The sequence below is a fragment of the Ovis aries genome, chromosome 10, assembly GCF_016772045.2.
Source record: "Ovis aries strain OAR_USU_Benz2616 breed Rambouillet chromosome 10, ARS-UI_Ramb_v3.0, whole genome shotgun sequence".
Taxonomy (NCBI): Eukaryota; Metazoa; Chordata; class Mammalia; order Artiodactyla; family Bovidae; genus Ovis; species Ovis aries.
This window is the reverse complement of record NC_056063.1, coordinates 25,061,581-25,083,081: the sequence shown is the minus strand read 5'-3', so window position 1 is coordinate 25,083,081 and position 21,501 is coordinate 25,061,581. Positions and strand designations below refer to the sequence as shown.

At 44.3% G+C, this 21,501-nt stretch overlaps 1 protein-coding gene across 1 annotated transcript in view; it reads right to left on the bottom strand.

Annotated features, from left to right (window-relative positions):
* Positions 1-325: 325 nt before the first annotated feature.
* Positions 326-21,501, bottom strand: part of SMAD9 (SMAD family member 9) — a 62,881-nt gene continuing 41,705 nt past the window's right edge. Inside the window, exons 3-6 of the mRNA XM_027973606.2 lie at positions 19,657-19,914; positions 16,412-16,633; positions 6,224-6,480; positions 326-3,839 (exon numbers count right to left, since the gene is read on the bottom strand). Coding sequence (XP_027829407.1) covers positions 3,696-3,839; positions 6,224-6,480; positions 16,412-16,633; positions 19,657-19,914 — 881 coding nt within the window. The 3' untranslated portion in view covers positions 326-3,695. The remainder of the gene's footprint in view (positions 3,840-6,223; positions 6,481-16,411; positions 16,634-19,656; positions 19,915-21,501) is intronic.

Below are 21,501 nucleotides of genomic sequence, written 5' to 3'. Positions count from 1 at the left end.
CTAATACACAGGAAAAAAAGCTTCTATGCATATCCTTTCTAAAATTACTGCAAAATATCTTCACGGTTCTATATTTTTTTCTACTTTATATACAGTAGTGTGTATGTGTTAATCCCAATCTCCTAATTTATCCCTCCCCCTCCAAGGTTCTATATTTAATACCAGTTATTCTAAGATGTTTAGTTCAAAACTATTACCTAATTTCTCTATAGGATGTTGGATTTCAAAAAATCCCATTTTCAAAACAGGATTGTATAAGATCATCTTAAGGACTCATACAACGAATCCTTCTATGAGGTTTGCAGGGAATAATGGGCCAAAGACATTTAGGTACAGTATTCTTTATTATAAACAATCAGATAACAGTGTAAGTGTGCATTTGAAGGATAATTCAGGCCTAGCTATAATAAAAAACATGACTTAAATAGAAAGTTTCTTTTTTGTTAGTTTGTTTTACATTAATTTGAACTTAACATATGCCAAGATCATGTAATTTGTCATATAGTTCGGCCATTAAATCCTTAACAAGAGCAGACAAAATTTGGAATGCGTGTAACATTTTATTTGTTGACTATGTATACCAAGTATTCAGGACATACTCAAAGTTAAGCCGGTGCTTGAAGTCTAACAAGCAATACCTAAAATTTGTTTTTGTTCCTGTGACGGGGTATTCACTTCCTAAGAAGACAATGAAAAGGAGATTCTAAATGCTAGGTGGTTGTCCAACTTTTTCTGAATTAAACTGAATGTTAAAAAAAAAAATAACATAAAGTAAATGTATTGAGAATTGACATCTTAATATTTCCAAAGCACTGGTAGGTATTAAAATATCATCTAACTAAAAATTTTTACATCTCAAATTTTTAACAGGAGAAAAAACAAAACCCAGACTTGAACAGCACTATAAATGTTCTGAGTCTTGTCAGCAGGCCAGATGTTACTGTTCTCTATTGCCTTGTCTACGGCAACCTTAAATGTGTTTGGCAATTGCTGATGCAGTTAATGGCTTGGCATGTCCACTTTGCTCATGATCCTGTAAAAGAATGTGAAGACATCGTTTGGACTGTCTACCTCAAGGATTGAATGTTAAATAAGCACATTTAGAAGTCAGAAATCAAATCCTGCATTACAATTTTTAACAGTGCTTACAGAAAAAAATTTAAAAGCCTGATATAAAATGTGACTATGTTACGATGACTTAAGGGTTAACTTCCCATCACTTATAAATTCTCTGAATTTCACAGCATTTTGATAAAGGCTTTTGGTGAGATAGACCTGGTAGTGATGCGTATGTACCACTTAAATCGTTTATTTTTTGAAGATACAATTCCGATTCACTGGAACGTTCTGTCCTGGTTTCCCAAAGCTGAGTGGAAAGCCAGTGTATTTTTTCATATCATTTATAAGCAACTAGTACCGATCAGTTCTGTAAAGGTGTAAGATTACCAGAGGAGGAGTCTGACCACTGACGGATAAAGCGGTTGAATCCCTGGGGCCCAAACCACGTGTACCTCATGCTGTTTTGTGCAGCAGCACTCGTTTGAGGAAGACTTCACCATACTAACGCCTTTTCCAAGGAAAGGGGACATGACATGGGGAATTACTGGAAAATAGGGAAGAGGAGAAAAATCCAATGTTGAGACAAAGAAGAAAAGCCTTATTTATCCAAGGATGTCTTCATCCATCACTTGATTGCTTAGAAGAGAAAGAAAATCAGTTTCAAAATAGAGATAATGAGGAAATCAATTATATTTTTTTTCAAGCATAAGAGCGCGTTTCGTTTTAACAGTTCTTGAAACATGAGGATGATTCTACAGATTTCTGTGTAGACTCTCAGCTCCAGAGGGCTGGGACGGTTTCTCGTGTACATTGACTCCACAGTACCTAACACTGTGCTGGGCACATACATAGTTGGTGAACCAATAAACTACAGAGTTCTCTAAACACTAAATGGACCACCTAGCTTTAATGTAAAATGTGTTATTTTCTATTGTATATATGAAAGCTTCTACTAGGTAACACTAGTCATTACAAGAGGGGACGGCAGTAGCTCACGCATATATTGTTTTCATATGATCATTCCTACCTTGAATACAATTTAATGAGAAACAGCTACTCTACACTAATGCTAGAAAGAGTTGAGACAGAATGTATAAATGAAACCTGGATCACTGAAGTACCGTCTGTTAACAAGCATAATTACCTTCTTAAATTATACATTTTAAAGAGGGTGTGAAATAATTTTCCAAGCAATGCAGTGTTTAGTGGGTGGGAATTATATATATATGAAAGTACCTAGAAATTTGATAAATGGCCCTCTTTATCATCCAGGGGTAAGTAACAGGTTTTGGTATGTTGTATACATTTTTTAAAAATGTCCTGTTATTCAGGACCACTGTTCTCAGAAATGATAGGGATTATGGAATTACTATCTTATTTGGGAACTTATTTCCAGGTATGAGGCTTTAGTTGTGTAAGAGGCTACCACCTATGACCAGCAGGTCACTTAATCAGTAGAGACACTAAGTTAAAGAACTCACATGGATCACAGCAACGTGTCTAGGTTTTCTCAAAGGCTTCAGCGAACACTGTTTGAGTCATCTGTGAAGAGTTAGCATTTACCAGCGTGTGAGGAACATGCAGCAAAATGTGCCCTCGCCTAGAGGCTGAACGTGGGAATGTGAGAAGGAATAAGTAAACACAGGGTGTTTTTGTCCGATGCTCTTATTTTACTGCTGCTCCCCCCCCCACCTCACACACGCACACACACACACACACACGGGACTTAAACACAAGGCCAGCAAGCATGCCGTGCAGATTAAGATCTGCAGAGCTGCCTGCCCTGAATCACCAGGAGAACTTACGTGGAACTTAACGTGATTTCCTACGTGGAAGGCAGGCATCTCTGTGGGTGATGCATGGATTAAGAAAGTGCTGGTCTTATTTTGCAGTTGGGGGATGTAGCTCATTTCATGCTATTTTCATATTTATAATATCTTCCCATATAAGAGTCATTTACTTTTTTGTACAGTGGTAAGATAATGAGGCAACCTGGCTCTCAGCTTCACAGTTTCTTTCTTTTCCGATCACAGTTTTAATTTGTTTAAAAGGTACCATTCATATCAGCACAACAGTCTACCTACAGGTATTTCAACTTCAGAAATAAAGCTTAATGACTTGTCTTTAACTGATTTTACAAGCTTGATTTTCTTTTTTTGTCAGCACTTGAAGTGAGGTTATTTAAATATTAGAGGTTTGATAGTTTTGTTTTGTCCAAAGTGTTATTTGCCCTAGTGCTGCTAGTACCTGATTTTTGCTACGTAAACAGTTTTAGTATTTTTCTGGACTGGCCACACAATATGCCTTATGTGACACAGCAGACGAAAGCTGCCTTTGTTCTGCCAGCACCCTTCAAACACTGTCCACAGACTTGCCTCTCATTTGTTCTCTCCCACAAAAGAAGCTGCTGCTTATTAGAGCGCAGGCGCGAAAAACCTGCTTTTCTCATCGTGTTGTAGTGGCATCAGGTTAACTAGAAAGCACAAACCAAGATGGTGATACAAAATATGAAGAGTATATATTAAATGTATTTACATGTGTACTTAGAAACTTCAGTTAGTCATGAATCTGAAATGATATAAGCCACTGCCTGCAACAGCATCTACCCTATAGAAATGGGCGTTGAGACAGGACTGTTAAGACACCGAAGAAATCGGGTTGTGTGGGGAGCCCATCTGAGTCAGAACTTTGTCCAGCCACTGCAGTGGTCCATGAAGGTGGATCTCAATCCAGCAGGGCGTGCTTGTGACATCCTGGCGATGGTACTCGGCTCCCCAGCCCTGAAAAGCAAAAACAGAGCCACATGATTGTGCCAGATTTCCAGACAGCCTCCAGGGACATGAGACAGGCCTGCTGGATATTATAGCCCACCGACCAGGGCAGCTTCTGGGACCTGAGAACATGAACTCTGCATTCCTGCAAGTAGAAGACAACCTTTTCATCAGCCAGACACCCTAAGATGAGTCCCCATCCGAGGTTTCCTCCTGGGCTGGCAACTAAATCCACGGACCTAGAGAGGGCCTGGGTTCCAGCCACGTCAGAGACACTGGGAAATCAGGCTGTCTTCCCCAGGAAAGGGAGCTTGAATGCATGTTCACCCCTTAATGCTGAAGTCCGTGTTTTGCATGAAACAGAACAATGGCTGGATCTGAAAGTTGTTAAGTGAGAGCTGAGAGTGCTCTCTGTTACTCAGGGTTGATGAAGAAAGCTTGTTTCTCCTCTCCCATGCTGACTCACTTATGGCAATTTGCCATTGGTGACCATCCACAGGAGAGACCGCAAAAAATAAAGAAGTTTCGTTAACATCCATGACCTCACATGGTTGCAATTTTTTATTGTGGTGAGAACTTATCAATTTCTTTTACACTGATCACCTATAGTTATATTTGCTAGGAATCTTTTTTTTTTAAGTCTCTGCAATATTAGTAACAGTTTATTTTGTGAATTATGTGGTTTTATGAATTTAAAGGTTGCATATATGAGAAATACATCTAGTTGAACTTAGGAAAATCAGATTCCTATACGTTTATAATACAGTGAAATTAGTATGTCTGAGACATTGGCCATTTCATCCCAATTTTTAAAACAGGCCTAGAAAAAAGTATGTCAAATGGTTGCTTATTATCACCGTCTGCTGACTCTAAAGCATCAGAGTGTTTGAAAAGACTTTCAGGTATTTGTTAATTGCCTGATGGTGTAAAAATGCGTTTAAAGCTTAACAGTAAACTTGAATAAGGGCTTCCCTGGTGGCTTAGATGGCAAAGAATCTGCCTGCAGTGCAGGAGATCTGGGTTTGATCCCTGGGTCAGAAAGATCCCCTGGAGAAAGGAATGGCAACCCACTCCGGTATTCTTGCCTGGAGAATTCTGTGGACAGAGGAGCATAGGGGGCTACAGTCCAAGTGATCACAAAGAGTCGGACACGACTGAAACGACTTAGCGCGCATGCAAATAAATTTGAATGAAACTGTTTTGTCACCATGAAAGAAATGGATTCAAGAAGTTATTTTCTAAACTGGAAACTCTATTCTTGATTCTCACTTTTAAAATAATTACTGAAATTATAAATGAGAGTGTAGAAAAATGGGACACATTTTTCACAGTAATTTTACAGAATAAATAAATTAATTTTTCTTTGAAAAAATCTGGAACAAGCCATACTGATACTGCTTGAATAGATAGGTCACCATGGGAAAACTGTCACATATACTCAGTTTGACAAACAAGCTCAGATTTGGAAATATTAGAATTATTTGCAAGGGCTTTGTGAGGAATGAAATAGACAATAAACTGAGGGCTTAGCTTCAATGTGCAAATCCAGTTTTTCCTTCCTACTAAGTAACTCCCTCCATTCTCCAACCTTCACATCAACTAACTGAGAAATTCAACAAATATTCATAAGCAGAACATCTACTGCTGTCTCAGAATTAATCATAAGCCCCATAATGTTTTTCTCCCAACCTGTTTGTACCTTTGTAAACAGCACTTAATTCATACTCTTGTATTAGACTCAGTTCTGTTTTGTAGTTTCTTTATAAATATGATCGCCTCTGTTGGCCTGTCTGCTTTGTAAGAGTAAGGAGAGTGTCTTATTTGATTTCAGGTAAATTCACCATTTACTGAGTGACCCTAGTGCTCAGCAATTTGAGGTAAGAAAAAAAAAAATCTCTATAGCATTAAATGCTATACAACCATCATAGTCACTTTTTCTTCTTTATTTAAAGAAAAATCAGGTAACTGTCTTAACTTAGTTTTCCTCCAAAAGTAATATACTTAAGAATTTTCTTAAAATTGCTAAACAAGAGATGTCATACTCATGGAGGAGCTCTTCTGAAAAACAATTGAGTTTTCCTCCCCAAATGCTGTCTACTTGCCCTGGCTGTCCAACTGCCACATCAACCGAAGACTGTTTAAAATATATATATATATATATATATATATATATATATATATATATATTACTTATTTATTTTCTTATTTGGCTGTACTGGGTCTTAGTTGTGGCACACAGGATATTCAGTTGACCCATGTGGGATCTAGTTCCCTGACCAGGGATCAAACCTGGGGCCCCTGCATTGAGAGCAGGGAGTCTTAGCCACTGGACCGCTCTGGAAGTCCTATGCGTTTGGTCTCTATCTTACAATCAGGAAGCGAGCACTCCTTACCTTGACAAAACTCATCCTGATGGTGCACATCTTGGTCAGCTCATAGACGACTTCAAATCCATGGTGCACAGACTGGGCGAGCAGCTGAGCGAACAGCTGGTTGTTGAAGATCTTGAGGCTGCAGCCGCTGGGGATCTTGCAGACGGTGGCTGGGTGGAAGCCATGCTGATAGTTGCAGTTCCGGCTCTGCACGAAGATGCTGCTGTCACTCACGCACTCGGCATAGACCTCTCCCCCGACGTAGTACAGGTGCACGCCTGTGAGGCAAAAGCAGTCTCCAACACCAGCACTGATTTCCACTTAGACTTACCCCCCTTCCCGTCTCACCCGCCTCTGTCACCTAAGGAGACATGACTATCAACTGTGAGGTTAATTTTAATATCAACAATCATTGACTAGTACCACGAGTGCCCCAAAGGTTGACCTGCTTTAATTATCATCTGTATTTTTTCCATGAGTGCATTTAAAAGTACACTGCAACTCAGGTTTGCATAGAAGGAGGCTGTCATGTATTAATACCACTCCTGTCACTTTCAGTCTCATGCTTCATTCTAAAAGGAAGATCTCATACTATTAGAGGCAAATAACAACTAATGCAGAAAACATCAAACAGTCCTTCAGGGACGTATAAAGAACTGGACACAGTAAGTACCATGGTAATGTTACATGCATATACTAAATCCACTACAGAGGACACGATAAACAAAGTTTACATTTTATTTTACTAACAATTATAAATCCATTTCTCTTAGTACCTCAAAGAGACCCGCTAAGTCGCTTCAGTCGTGTCTGACTCTGTGCGACCCCATAGGCATCAGCCCATGAGGCTCCCCCGTCCCTGGGATTCTCCAGGCAAGAACAATGGAGTGGGCTGCCATATCACCTACATTTACAGTCACAGAAATAATGCCTATTTTTGCCTACAGCGAAATTCATGCCACATTTTCAGATAAAATATAAAGACTCAATCAAAATGTAGTTTATGCTATTTTATCTCACGTTCTTAGAACTAAAAGGTGAAGAGGTTCTTGAGAATGTTGTTGCTCAAAGTATATTTTAGTTGATGCTCTTCCTCCAAATTCTGGGTTTAAGACACAGGTGAAGATGCTGTAGTCTAGGGAATATTAAATACCAGAACAATTGTTCCCCAACCTTTTAGCAGAAACAAAATCTATCTCCAGGTGTCAACATGGTTGTAAATACAATCTCCATGCAGTGGCAAGGGGACTGTAGAAATGGTCTTGAATCTACTAATAGGGACAGATTTCGGTACTTAAAAAAGCACACTTTTAAATAATACAACTGAAAGACTTCCAGGGCTTCTCAGACCTGCATTTAGGAAACATGACTGACATAGCCACTCAGTTTCTTTGCAGGATCTAAGTAGCAATGGAGGCAACTTTTGCACCACTATATAACTACTTCCTGCCAGCTTTATGGTTTCCTTTTCCCATCTCCTTTCCCTTAATACAATTTTAGAAAAGAATGGCTTTCAGGGTCATGTATTCAAACCACAGACTAACACAGTCTGAAGAAACTGATTCAGGGTCACAATGATAAAGCTCTTGATACTCAGGTCAAGGTTCCCCTCTCACTGCCTCAGTCAGACCAGCTCCCCTCCTCTGCTCAGCCTTCCTCTCCCTTTTCTGCCTTGCCTCCATGAGTCTCTCCCCTGAATGCTCTGGGGTCTGATCCCCATGGCCCTGGCCCTGAGGAGTAGGCAGAAGGATGGTTCTAACTGGCTGGGACACAGTGCTGGACCCATATGTGGGAGGTGTGTGTTATTAGTTGCAAAGTCATGTCTGACTCTTTGCAACCCCATGGACTGTAGCCCGCAACCCCATGGACTGTAGCCCATCAGGCTTCTCTGTCCATGAGATTCTCCAGGCAAGAATATTGGAGTGGGTTGCCATCCCCTCCTCCAAGGGAATCTTCCAGACCCAGGGACTAAATAAGGCTCTCCTGCATTGCAGGCAGATTCTTTACCATCTGAGCCACCTGGGAAGCCTAGACTTACTTGGCTGGACCCACATGTTGGGAGATGAGGAAGGGGCAAATCCAAGCAAACTTCTCTAAAAACTCCCAGGGGAAGGCCTGCCTCTGGGGCAGCTGGAAAGCAAGTGGTCAAACTGCCAGAGCATGAGGCTGCTAAATGTTCAGTATGTCTTTGAGTTGAATGCCCTTCAAATACATAATCCTCCTAGAGCTTACTAAGGAGAACAGATAAGACTTTTTGCTATCTGACTCTGGTCTTTATTTAGGGGATGATTTTCAATCCTGTTAAAAGTCTTGTCTGCAACCACAGACATCCTGGCGGAGCACAGAAAGCAGAGAAGAGCCTGGATGGGGAGGCAGCAGTGCAGCATCCTGAGTGAGAAGGGGCAGAGTGGATGGGATGTGCCAGGGGAAGCCCTGAGCCAGCCCTGGTCACCGGAGCAAGGAGGGATATTCAACCCCATGATGAAGAAGGCTAGAGACAGCCACATCTAAAGAGTCAAGTAAGCTAGGGATTTTATTCGCATCCATTTGACAGGCCAGAAGCCTGGCTTTAAACCACGTCTGCGAGATGCTAAATCACCACGGAGAACAGTGAGTGGATAAACGCCCAAAGAAGGTGCCGCCTGAGACGAGAGAGAAGCCAGGCAACGTGGTCCTCTGGAAGTTCCACCCACCCCTGGGACTACATCTATTCCTGTCTGCGTCTGCCTCCATCTGAGTTTTCCACCTGTTGTGCCTGCACCCACCCCCTAGGAGACTAGGGAGTCTGGATTCCTGGTGGTGGTGAATGCTAAGGGCTCTTTGGGCTGGATTTGGATCTGCTGAGTCAGACTGCAGCTTGTTCCCTTCTGGTATCTTCTGAAGCCTTGACTGACAGAGATGATGGAGGGGAGGCTCAGGGAACAGCAGGTTAATTAGGCTGGTGAGTGTGTCCCAATGGTCTTGGAGTCTAGTAACAGGGGGATGTCCCAAAGTGGAAGGAATATGCATGGATTCCCTCCAGAGTGGGATGGGGGGCAGGGAAGGGATACTCCATCCCTGTGGAAATCTCATCACCCCATCACCAGCTCAGATACATACTTAAAAATACCAGAGAAAGAATACGAGGGCTGAAACTTGCTTTAAACTACTCTTCCCTGGTGGCTCAGATGGAAAAGCATCTGCCTGCAGTGCGGGAGACCCGGGTTCAATCCCTGGGTCAGGAAGATCCCCTGGAGAAGGAAAAGGCAACCCACTCCAGTACTCTTGCCTGGAAAATTCCATGGACGGAGGAGCCAGGTAGGCTACAGTCCATGTGGTCACAAAGAGTCGGACACGACTGAGCGACTTCACTTTCACTCTCATAAAAATACTGTGGATGGAACAGTATTCCCTGGTGGTCCAGTGGTAAAGAATCTGCCTGCTGGTGCGGGGACAAGGGTTTGATCCCTAGTCTAAGAAGGTCGCACATGCCTCTGGGTGACTAAGTCCCTGTGCCACACCTCCTGAGCCCACATGCTGCAACTACTGAAGCTCTAGAGCAGGTGCCCTGCAGCAAGAGAAGCCACTTGATGAGCAGCCTGCGCATGGCAACTAGAGGGTAGCCTCTGCTTGCTGCAATTAGAGAAAGCCCATGCACAGCAACGAGGACTCAGCGCAGTTTGACAAGAAAACACAAAACTAAATAATAAATACATTATACAAATAATATAAAAGTAAAGATTTCCAGATCTACAGCAGGGCTTTGGGCCAGAGGATGGAGGTGGGCCCGCCCAAGACTGTGACTGCAGCTGTGCACTGCACAAACCCAGGGTGTGCCTCAGACTTCCGAGATTTGTATGGTTATTACAAGACTCCTCCAGCAGATGGCAGCAGGGGCTCCTTTCACTTCACACAGAGCCGCCTCCGGGCTGGTACAGTCAGTCCCCTCAAGCTATTACTTGCAGACTTGAAGTATCTCTGGACAAACAGGATGAACAAGCAGATTTGGGCCCAAATGAACTACACTACCAGAGGCTTCCCTGATAGCTCAGCTGGTAAAGAATCCACTTGCAATGCGAGAGACCCCGGTTTGATACCTGGGTGGGATTCCTTGGAGAAGGGATAGGCTACCCACACCAGTATTCTTGGGCTTCCCTGATGACTCAGATGGTAAAGAATCTGCCTGCAATTCCAAGGACCTCGGTTCAATCCCTGGGTTGTGAAGATCCCCAGGGGGGAGGAAATGGCAACCCACTCCAGTATGCTTGCCTGGAGAATCCCATGGACAGAGGAGGCTGGCTGGCTATAGTCCATGGGGTCGCAAAGAGTCAGACACAGCTGAGTGACTAAGCACAGCACTGAGCCACATGGAACGCCCCACTGTGCATGCACACACTCAGTGACTCTGCCCAGGTGGCTGCCCCTTGGCACTGCTTCCTCTCTATTTTTCACTACCACTCTTGACTGCAGCAACCCCAGCTCACCTGGACATACTGGGTCCCACCCCACCCTTACAGGGGGAGGAAACCCCACTAGAAGAAATGTTGAAAATACTGAGATGCAAAGAGTAAAGATCAGCCACAAATCCACAACCTAGAAATAATCACTACTAACATTTGCCTTATACTTTCAGTCTTTCATGTGCACATTTTAAATAAAATTGGGATCATACTCTAGGCTCTTTTATAACCTTTTTTCACATCTTAAAATACTGTCAACATTTCCTCATGATATTAAGTATTCTTCAGTATCCCGTGTAATTACTGCAACAGTATGATGTTCTGTGTTAAATATTTTTTAGGATTTGCTTTTTCAGGGATGAGAAACTTTACACACATTCAAAGGCAGAATGAAAAGGACGTTTTGAGACCAGGAAACTAAATCCACTGGGAAAGAAGGAATCCAAAAATCACCTTAAGGGACTTGCCTGGTGGTCCAGTGGCTAAGACTCCACACTCCCAATGCAGGTGTCCAGGTTCAATCCCTGGTCAGGGAACTAAATCCCACATGCTATAAGACCCCACATAACCCCCAAAATAATTTTTTTTAATGAAAAAAAAATCACCTCGAGGCACAGACTCTGCTTCTAAGGAACTGACAAACTAAACCCTTGTCTCAGGATAATTCCATTCACGAAAAAGAGAAGCATTACTAGATTTCCACAGAACAACTTGAGATGTACAAGAAAATTAAGTTTCATAAAAAAGTGAAAAACTAATTCCCAAAGCAATTCCATGATTTGAAATCTATGATAATTATGTCTGGGAAGGTCCGGGTTTGCCTCATTCAATGTGTTCGTGTGTGTGCTAGGTCAGTTCAGCCATGTCTGACTCTTTTCAATCCAATGGACTGTGGCCCGCCAGGGTCCTCCGTCCTTGGGATTCTCCAGCAAGAAAACTGGAGTGGGCTGCCATTTCTTTTTCCAGGGGCTCTTCCGGACCCATGGACTGAACCCACGTCTCTCAGGTCTCCTGCACTGGCAGGCGGGTTGTTGACCACTAGCTCCACCTGGGAGGTCCCAGTATGTTCAATACGTGGGGCTAATGCCTCAGGAACTATCAGTCACCCCTTCCTTCTCCCACAGGAAGAAGAACAGCCAGCAGCCAGGACACACGCAGCTCGTCTGCAGCTGCAAAGAGGAAACGTGGCCGTCCTGCCCAAGTGTCCTTTCGCACCAAGAACCTGGAGCAGGCTCCTTATGTGGGTCAGTGGTGCTGCCTGCAGTGACCGCGCAGCCACAGGTGCTCAGAACACACACTGCTATTGATTAGGATTATGTTGAGCTGTGCAGTTCTAAGAAAGATAACCCGACCTCAATGACCTTAAGAGCACACATATGCTCACGCAGTCCTTTCAAAACTGCGGCTTTCCTCATTATTTGGAAATCAGGGCCATCTTAAAAGCCACTCTAAGAAAGCAGGTATCCTGTATATGCCAGTGACCCAAACCGGCTATTCCATCATTCCCCAAACCTCAGGAAATAACCTTGGCTTTATTTTGGGCAGTCAGACAGGTATGACATGTCAGCAGCTCTTCATCTTTTTTCCCCTATAAAGATGCTAACAATCCTCTCATGCAGCTCAGGGTAACTCAGTGTGGGACTGCTTTTCTAGAGTATTCTTGGGGAGAAAACACAAAATCTTTTCTGGTTTACATTTTTAAAGTAAATGGGGAGGGGGGTTCAGGATTGGGAACTCATGTACACCCATGGCGGATTCATGTTGATGTATGGCAAAACCAATACAGTATTGTAAACTAAAATAGAGTAAAATAAAAAAAAATTATAGATACAAAGAAAAAAAAATTGTAAAATTTCATCACTGCAGTACTACAAGGGATATCCACATCTCAGAGTTGATTATAGCATATTGTAGCTGTGGCATACGACAACCATTTTCATTCGATATCAAAAGATTCAATTCCTCAAGCACTGAACTAAGAGGGGTGCTGAGATGAAAAAGCAGGAGGGTCCCTCCCCTCCAGCAGAAGGGAGCAACTGGGCCTGAGAGACAGAGCCACGGGTGCAAAGTCTATCACTTGTGGAACCGCTGGTAAGCTACTGAACTCTTCTGAGCTTCTGCTGCCACCTGTAAAATGGGACTAAGAAATCCTAACTTGTAGGGTGACTATAAAGCAGTAGTATGTGTAAGTGCCTGCCAGGGTGCCTCTCAGATCTGGGAATCTGTGGGGGTAGCTGAATCATTCAGAAGAGTTCAGGCAGTTTGCCTGGTTTTTAAGGAAGAGTATGGACAGACCTCAGGTTAGAAGGCAGTGTTCCAGGTTCTTTGAGGTCCTGCCCCTGATACTGAAGCTGCAGCCTCTGAGATTCTAGTGCTAACTTGCTAATGGCTATTTAAAGCTCTTGGCCAGAGAGGTCAAAGCAATAGATGTGTTAACTGTTGCAAGGTTACAGAGAAAGGTTTCATGCCAACCCCTCTGCCTCACGGTGCATCGCATTAGATGGAGAGCAGGATGAGACAGCACAGGTGAGTCAGCACGTGAACCATCACCACCACAGACAAAAGCTCAAAGGACATGCACTGCTGACGGGGCGGCAGCTCGGATCTCTCTAGGGGACTGCCATCTCCCCTAAGCGGCAACAAACACGCTCCAGAAGTGACCGCGAAGCCACTGAAAACTACCGAGGGAGAAATGGCCCATGATTAACAAAAAGAATCTTTACAGGTGTCTCACCTCCCACACCCCACAGGCTCATCTCAATGTAATAGCCAGAGGATCCTTTTACAGTGAAAACTCAGATCCATAAACTCCAGCTTAGCTCCACCTTCTTGTGTCACACAGGCAAAAAGCACTCGGCATGGCTCGAGGCCCTGAGACCTGGTCCTGTCCCCTCCTCCTCTATGACTTCCTCGCCCCCTTGCTCACTCTGTTCCACTCGCCCTGGCGTTGCTGCTGTTGCTCACACTGCGCCAGGCAGGTTCCAGGCCCCCTGCACATGCTGTTCCCTTTGCTCGGAAAGGTACCGACACTGCCGATTCCCTCTTTAGCTCTCAACTCAGAAGTCACTTCCTTAGCAAGCCTGCCTGCCTAGCTCCCCCATCCTTCCCCATTCTCTTCCCCTCCTTTGTTTTTCTCTAGATATTTATCATTTGACCTAGAGTGTGTGTGTGTGTGTGTGTGTGTGTGTGTGTGTATGCATGCGTGTGTACTAAGTCACTTCAGGTCGTGTCCAACTGTTTGTGACCCTGTGGACTATAACCAGCCTGACTCCTCTGTCCACGGGATTCTCCAGGCAAGAATACTGGAGTGGGTTGCCACGCCCTCCTCCAGGGGATCTTCCTGATCCACGGATTGAATGCGTGTTTCTTACATCTCCAGCATTGGGTGGCGAGCTCTTCACCACTAGTGCCTCCTGGGAAGCCCCCATGTGTGTATGCGTGTGTGTGTGTGTATAATTTCTTGTTTGTCTTTCTTCAGTAGTAGGTAATCCACGAAGCCAGGAGTTTTTGGTTCTGTTTTGGTTGTTTCCCATTGCTATATCCTGAGTGGCAGAATCGCTTGGCCCAGAGCGGATGCTCAATAAATATTTGTGAGATGAATGTGTATCTCTGAAGTTTGAGCATCTCCTGTAACTAACTCCGCAGTTACGGAATTAGTCAGTTAACTAACAAGCTAACTTGCTCCCTAACCTTGGGGTGTGTTTGGCTGCAAACTCACTCAGGCTGGTGCTCCAGAAAGCCATGGAGCCCCTGCGAGAGGGCCCCCTGACCTCACAGAAGACCGATCATTCCTGCTTTGGAAATGTCCCATGCCACGCTTTGCGGCGTGTCGTGCAGCCAGCAACCCCACCCTGCCTTCTTTTTCCCCCACATTACGGCAATTCCAGAGCAGCTTTCTGAGAAAACTGTGCCTTTGCCTTGGGTACCCTGTTGAGGGTTGGGGTGTCCTTCCATCCAGGTGAGTGTTTCCTAGGCTCTCTGGATCCTGCTCTGATGTTTTTTTAACCCTGTAGATTATCTCTCAGTTAGTAACATGACACCAGCCCTCCACATCTGTCTGTCCACATCAGCAGCACCTTGAACAAACTGCTTTCAGAAAGCTTCCCAGAAGGTATTCAACACTCTCTGCATATTTTAATTCTATTTTTAGATCAAGTGGCTTAAGTAGAAGTCTCTCGTGCAGACCAATCTGCAAAGCCCTGCAGCAAATGGCTCCACAGCAGCACATTTTAACATTCTATCTTTAGATCACCTGACAATTCTTATAAAAATCATTCTAAAGTAAAACCATCCTGAGAAATTTAAGAAGTCAAAAGTATCACTTCCTGTGAGGACTGACTATGTTTTCCCCTTGGGATAGAAGTTACAGATTAAGTTTCGTTTTCTGAACTCTCTGGGAGCCTAGGGGAAAATTTTAACCCAGTCATAATCGCAGTGCTAATTCTGAGGGATGACATACTTGTACTCATCTCCTCGACTCACTCCCAGCTTCTGACTTTCTCTTTTTCATTTATCATTTCTCTACAGAGGCTTCTCGTAAGCCACCGCAGAGCCACTAAGGGAAGACATAGGATAAAATAAAGTAACTGTCACCATTAAGGGTTAACATCAGGGAACAAATTCGGCTTGCCTCTAATTGACGGTCTGTAGGTTAACAACAGGAGACACTTGGGAGATAGTTAGGAAAAACACAGATTGCATCACACATGAAATAATGGTTCTTCCCCGGAAACTTGAAAAAGGCTTGTGGCTACTTCCCAAGGTGGTGTAAGTGCTGGACGGGGAGAGAAAAGATCAAATAGCCCTGAAGCTTCTTTACACCTGTGATTTCAGTGGACAACCAGGCATCATTCAGACTGCCAACTCTTTGGATAGAAAAGAAAATATGAGGGCTTCCCTGGTGGCATCCTTCCTGACGATGCAGGAGGCACAGGTTCCATCCTTAGTCTGGGAAGATCCCACATGCCAAGGAGCAACTAAGCCCATGCTCCACAACGACTCAGCCTGTGCTCTAAAGCCCAGGAGCTGCAACTGCTCTCGCGCCCTAAAGCCCATGCTCCACAACCAGAGACTCCCCGGCAATGAGAAGCCTGTGGGCCGAAACTAGAGAGCAGCCCCTGACCGGCACCACCAGAGAAAAGCACGCAGCGAGAACTCAACACAGTCAAAACTAAGCAAATAGAAAGAACTTAAGACCCTCACCCAGGCCTCAGGCTAGGCTGAGACAATCACACCGATGAGGTGGGTTCCAAAGGCGTCATTTCCAGACCCGAGTGAGGCCTGTGCTTGTTCAGCTGTTGTGAAAGTGCCTGGACACAAGAAAACCCCAGTCCCCTACCAAAGGCTTCTAAACAAACAAGTCATCGATTTTTTTAAAGGGCTCCCTTCTCAGTCTCTAAAGGTAACTTTACCTGATACAGATTCCTCTTCTTCAGAAGTCATCCTATTTAGCATTTGAGGCAACTCAAAAATAATTCTTGCTACGTCTCTTCAATCATTTTATCCTGTCTTTGTATTTCTCGTCTCGTCCATCTTCCTAACACCCACCCTACGCCATCCCCCAGAAGATGCTGTGTCTACCTCAGAGGTGAGACACTAAAAGACCCCAAAAGTTCTCACGCTCTCCCCAACAAAAATACTCCCCAGCAGTCTCCCAGCTCCCAACCCTGGGAACATTCCACTAGGCCACGCAGCCAACCATGACTCGTTTCTGTTGCCGTGTTTGTTAGCTCAGAAGAATATATGAAGTGGATTACATATTTGCCTTTACCCTTTCCTATGTGTCTTCTGGTATTTTCTATCGTTGAGTTTCTGTTTACGTTAGAAAGAAGTCCGAGACAGAATCTGTTCCTGTTATTTGAAGGATCTGTGAATCCATCAATCAGCACACTTCGGGAGGAAGCCTGGAACGTCTCCCCGACGCGGTTGTTCAGTTCATAGTAGGCAACGGAGCACCAGTGCTGCGGCTCCTCGTAGCAAACGGGCCGAAAATCTGAAACAGAAGTGAATCAGACAGGACATCACTACCACCATGCCCGGGACCTCCCAGCTCACGACTCCACCAGGAACCCGAGGTGACCGCTGTCCCCCAAAGGCTGGCTGTGAGAACCAGCGGACTGCTGTGCGTTGTTCTCAAACCTGTGTCTTTCATGGAAGCTTCTTGCAGGCTGCTCATCTGGTCCACGTACCTGGGAACAGGGGCCGATGTTCTGATGGCTCTTCCAAGGCTGGAATCTTTGTAAATAAGTTTTTTATTTTTGAGGGGCCAGGCAACATTGGTATGAGTGGATCTGTGTAAACTTCATCCCCCTACCCAAAGGAAACACAGCTAGAAGGAAGTTAGGTCATGTCATCTTTACAGCTGAGAAATAGCATTTTACCACCAAAATGAATTCCTATAGTAAAGAGTATCCTTTTCTAAAGAACTAAAGATGAAAAATAATTGTTTAGATATGATAAAAAATCAAAGCAAAACTACTGCATATGATTTAAAATTGTTAAGAAAGAAAAAAAATCCATATAGAATCACATTCTTTGTGTATATATGGGATTATTATTTCATGGCATAAATACACTTTAAAGGGAGAGATCTAATTTATTAGGAAATTGATGAATGTTATGTTTTCACCCCAAATTTTTCAAAGTAAGTTGCCAGTAAATTCAGAAACCTAATTTCAGAGTTCTTTCTTTCTTTGCCACTCACGTTCTTTTTCTGCCTTTCTATGGATTATAGTATCTTTCTTTTCTTTGTATATCCTAGTAATTCTTGTATCTAGAGTGTGTTCTTATAAGCACTAAAATATAAACTTACAAAACAGATAAATTAGGGGGTTATTATTTGGTTTCCAAATGGACCTTCACTTATGAAAGAAATCCCCCCGAGATATGTTGAATAGTAAAGTCCTTTAGACCTTCCCTTCTTGGTGTGGTTCCTGGGACCACAGCCCCTGCAGCCACCTAGGAACTTCTTAGGAATGCAGATTCTCAGAAGCCACTCCAGATGCAGGTAATCAAAATCTGCATTTATATAAGACAGGCACATGGTCTGTGTGAACCTTGAAGTTGAGCAACATTTATCTAGCTTATTACAAGGGCACAAACTGGAAGGAAATCCACCACACAATTTCGTTGTTGTTTTTCAGTGGCTCAGTCGTGTAGGCGGATTTTTTACCGTCTAAGCCACCAGGGAAGCCCATGAATACTGGAGTGGGTAGCCTACCCCTTCCCTAGGGGATCTTCCCGACCCAGGAATCGAACTGGGGTCTCCTGCATTGCAGGCGGATTCTTTGTGCTGGATGCACAAAAGAGAAGGCGAGTGACCTCTGAGTGGTGGAAACAGACTGGCAAGAAATGACGAAACACAGTGACAGATGTGACGGTAGAGACACATGGAAAATAGCAGGGGCAGGGGCCAAAGGAATGACTGACGGTGCAAGTCAGAAGGGAAGAGGTGGGACAACTCCCTTATCTTCCCACATTTTATAAGTTTTCTGAGGACAGGAACAATTTCAATTAACATTTTAATTCTCCTTTCCGAACCCTAAGGCAGTGCTTGCACACAATAAGAGCTTGACAAATAACTGTCAAATAGTGGGTTGGCCAAAAAGTTTGTTGGGGTTTTTCTGTAACATCTTAAGGAGAAACCTGAACTTTCTGGCCAACCCAGCAAGTGACTATGGGAAGACTTGAGAGGCAGGTCGCAGCACCTGGCACCAAATGCATTTGTGCACACCCTTAAAAGGGCTTCCCAGGTGGCTCAGTGGTGAAGAATCCGCCTGACAGTGCAGGAGACCTGGGTTCAATCCGCAGGTCGAGAAGGTCCCCTGGAGAAGGAAATGGCAACCCACTCCAGGATTCTTGCCTGGGAAATCCCATGGGCAGAGGAGCCTGGTGGGCTACAGTCCGCGGGGTCACAAAGAGTCGGACACGGCTGAGCAACCAAATAACAACACTCTTAGAAACCTGTGAGCTGGGGATATTCTTTATCTCACTCTCACAAGGTATGTAAATCTCTCCTTCGTTACCTGACTTAGATCCATCTTTTGAAGGAAAGGACTCCCTTGGATTGCTGAGAGAGGCAGTCAGAGAAGAGGCCTACCACTGATTCCACTACACTGCCTGCCCGCAGGCCACATCTTCCTGGTTATGTTAGAGAAGTATTTTATAATCTTACTTCTAATTCCTTAAATTAAAAAAGAAAAATCCCTGGAAATTCCCAAGGATGATGTTCAAATCCATCTAGTTTCTCAGAGCTTCTGCACCCCAGGCAAGGCTTGCAGATGATAAGAGCTCAAAATATCTGTTAAATAAATGAGCATAGGAAGACCTGAATGAGGTGGATGATAGCAGCCAGCACCAAATGCATTCACGCATGTCTGCAGGAACTTGTCAGCTCCTAATATTCCTTATTTTACTGGAAGAAACTGATAACTCATACCAAGTGAAGCAAGTCAGAGAAAGACAAACATCATATGATATTGCTTATATGTGGCAGCTAAAAAAAGGCTACAAAGGAACTCATCTAAGAACAGAAATAGAGTCACATATGTAAAAAATAAACCTATGGAAAAAAAACTTATGGTTATTGGGGGTAGAGAGGGGAGGGATAAATTGGAAGACTGGGATTGACACATACATACATACATACACACTGCTATATATAAAATAGCTAATTAATAAGGACCTACTGTATAGCACAGGGAACTCTACTCAATATGCTATAATGACCTATATGGGGAAAGAATCTAAAAAAGAGTGGAATACGTATATCTTTGCTATACACACGAAATTAACCAACACTGTAAATCAATTACACCCCAATAAAGTTTTTTAAAAAAGAAAAAAGAAACTTATTGCTGCTCCAAAATGGATTGAGTCCTGATCAAGAGGGTGGGCAGGGTCCAAGGGCCCCCTAGAGCCTGCGGTTTGAACTGCAAGTGACAAAGCATGCTCACGATGGCCCCGCCCACACAACCGTGTTGGATCGCATCCCAGGAGACGGCGGCGGGCACTGACCTGAGTGCTGGAAGGGGCTCTCCGGCTCGGAGGGGCTGCCCGGGGAGTGGGGGTAGCCGGCCGTGCACGGGGACGGCGGGAACGGGGCCCCGGGCGACGGCGGGAAGGCCGGGCACGGAGGCTGCTGGAAGGAGTCGGGGTAGGTGGCGTTGTGCGGCATGAGAGGCTCGCTGTGCAGGGACGCGCTGCGGAACTTGGCCAGGAGGCTGAGCTGCGGGTTGTACTCGCTGTGTCGGGGTACCAGCACGGGCGGCAGCACTGGGGGAGGAAGAACCGATGCGTTAGATCCTCGGCTCGGCGTCCCCAAACACAGAGTGGACGCGGGCTGCTGCGGTCTGTCCACTCGGGCCACAACCTGTCCATCATCTGTGTGCTCCTCCTGGCACTGTCCAAGATGGTCCCATCTCTTCTCCAAAAGGGAGCTTGGCAATCAAGCTAAAGCAATGGTTTCACTCCTCGCAGCCAATTTAGGAAAAGTTTAGAGGAGAATCCTCCTGATGTTAGTAGTCTGCTGCTGCTGCTGCTGTGTCGCTTCAGTCGTGTCCGACTCTGTGCAACCCCATAGACGGCAGCCCACCAGGCTCCCCAGTCCCTGGGATTCTCCAGGCAAGAACACTGGAGTGGGTTGCCATTTCCTTCTCCAATGCATCAAAGTGAAAAGTGAAAGGGAAGTCGCTCAGTCTTGTTTGACTCCTAGCAACCCCATGGACTGCAGCCCACCAGGCTCCTCCGTCCATGGGATTTTCCAGGCAAGAGTACTGGAGTGGGTTGCCATTGCCTTCTCCAGTTAGTCTAAGAACTGCCTATTCATTCCCACAGCAGAAATGATTAGAGCTGCCCTGTTACCTGACCTTCTGGGGATCTAATCCTTCACCTCTTCTGATTCTGCCATTAAGTGTTTTTTCTTTCTTTCTTTTTTTTTTTTTTTTACTCAAAATCAGTTTCTCTTGCTCATGATGAAACCCCAAGTCATGCCCTGGATATTTTTATTTAGATATTAATATCTCAGGAACTGTGTTGAATTATTTAGATGACTAACCTAAATTTTTAGGCTCCATGGTGCTGGTTAAGTAAAAATATTCTACTTGTCTTTACCAGAAAGATTTAAAGGTAACTAAAAATTATAAAGTAAAAGATAAACAGTGAATAATAATAAAAGTGAATAAGTAGAAGATGAAGCAGTAATAGAGAACTTATCTGTTCATTTTAGTATGTTTCTCTTTGGGTTCCCTACTTTAAAAAGAGCATGAGTGTTCTTGCTCCTGATTCAACACAAAAACAAGGACAGATGCAATTCTCAAGAGCAAGTATTGTCCAGACATCCCTAGTGCCCACCGGCTTCTGAAGTGTTCCCAGGCTTGGCAGAAAGAAGTTATTCCATGGAGTGTTGTTGAGGGGTGAGCTGGGACCAACTTAAGTTGCAGAAGGAGAAGCAGGGGAAACAGACAGAGGAAGTGATCAAAGAAACAACAGGGGAAAATGTCTCGGAGCCTGAAGAAGGGTCTGTGTCATCAGATTGAAAACAGCCACAGAGTATACAGGCCAACGAGGGAAAAAAAGATCCATCATAGTCATACCATCTTGAATTTCAGACATCTAAGGACAAAAGCTCCCAGCAGATCACCTCAAAGTCACCACAAGGACACAAGAAACCAATTTATGACTTCCCGTCATCGATGCTGGACCGCAAAAGGCAACACACTGGACTTCTCCGGTGTCCAGTGGTTAACACTCTGCCTGCCGATGCAGGGGACAGGGGCTCGATCCTTGAGCCAGCAACTAGATCCCACATGATGTGGAACAACTAAGCCCAGGTGCCAAAGCTACTGAAGCCCCAGCTCTAGA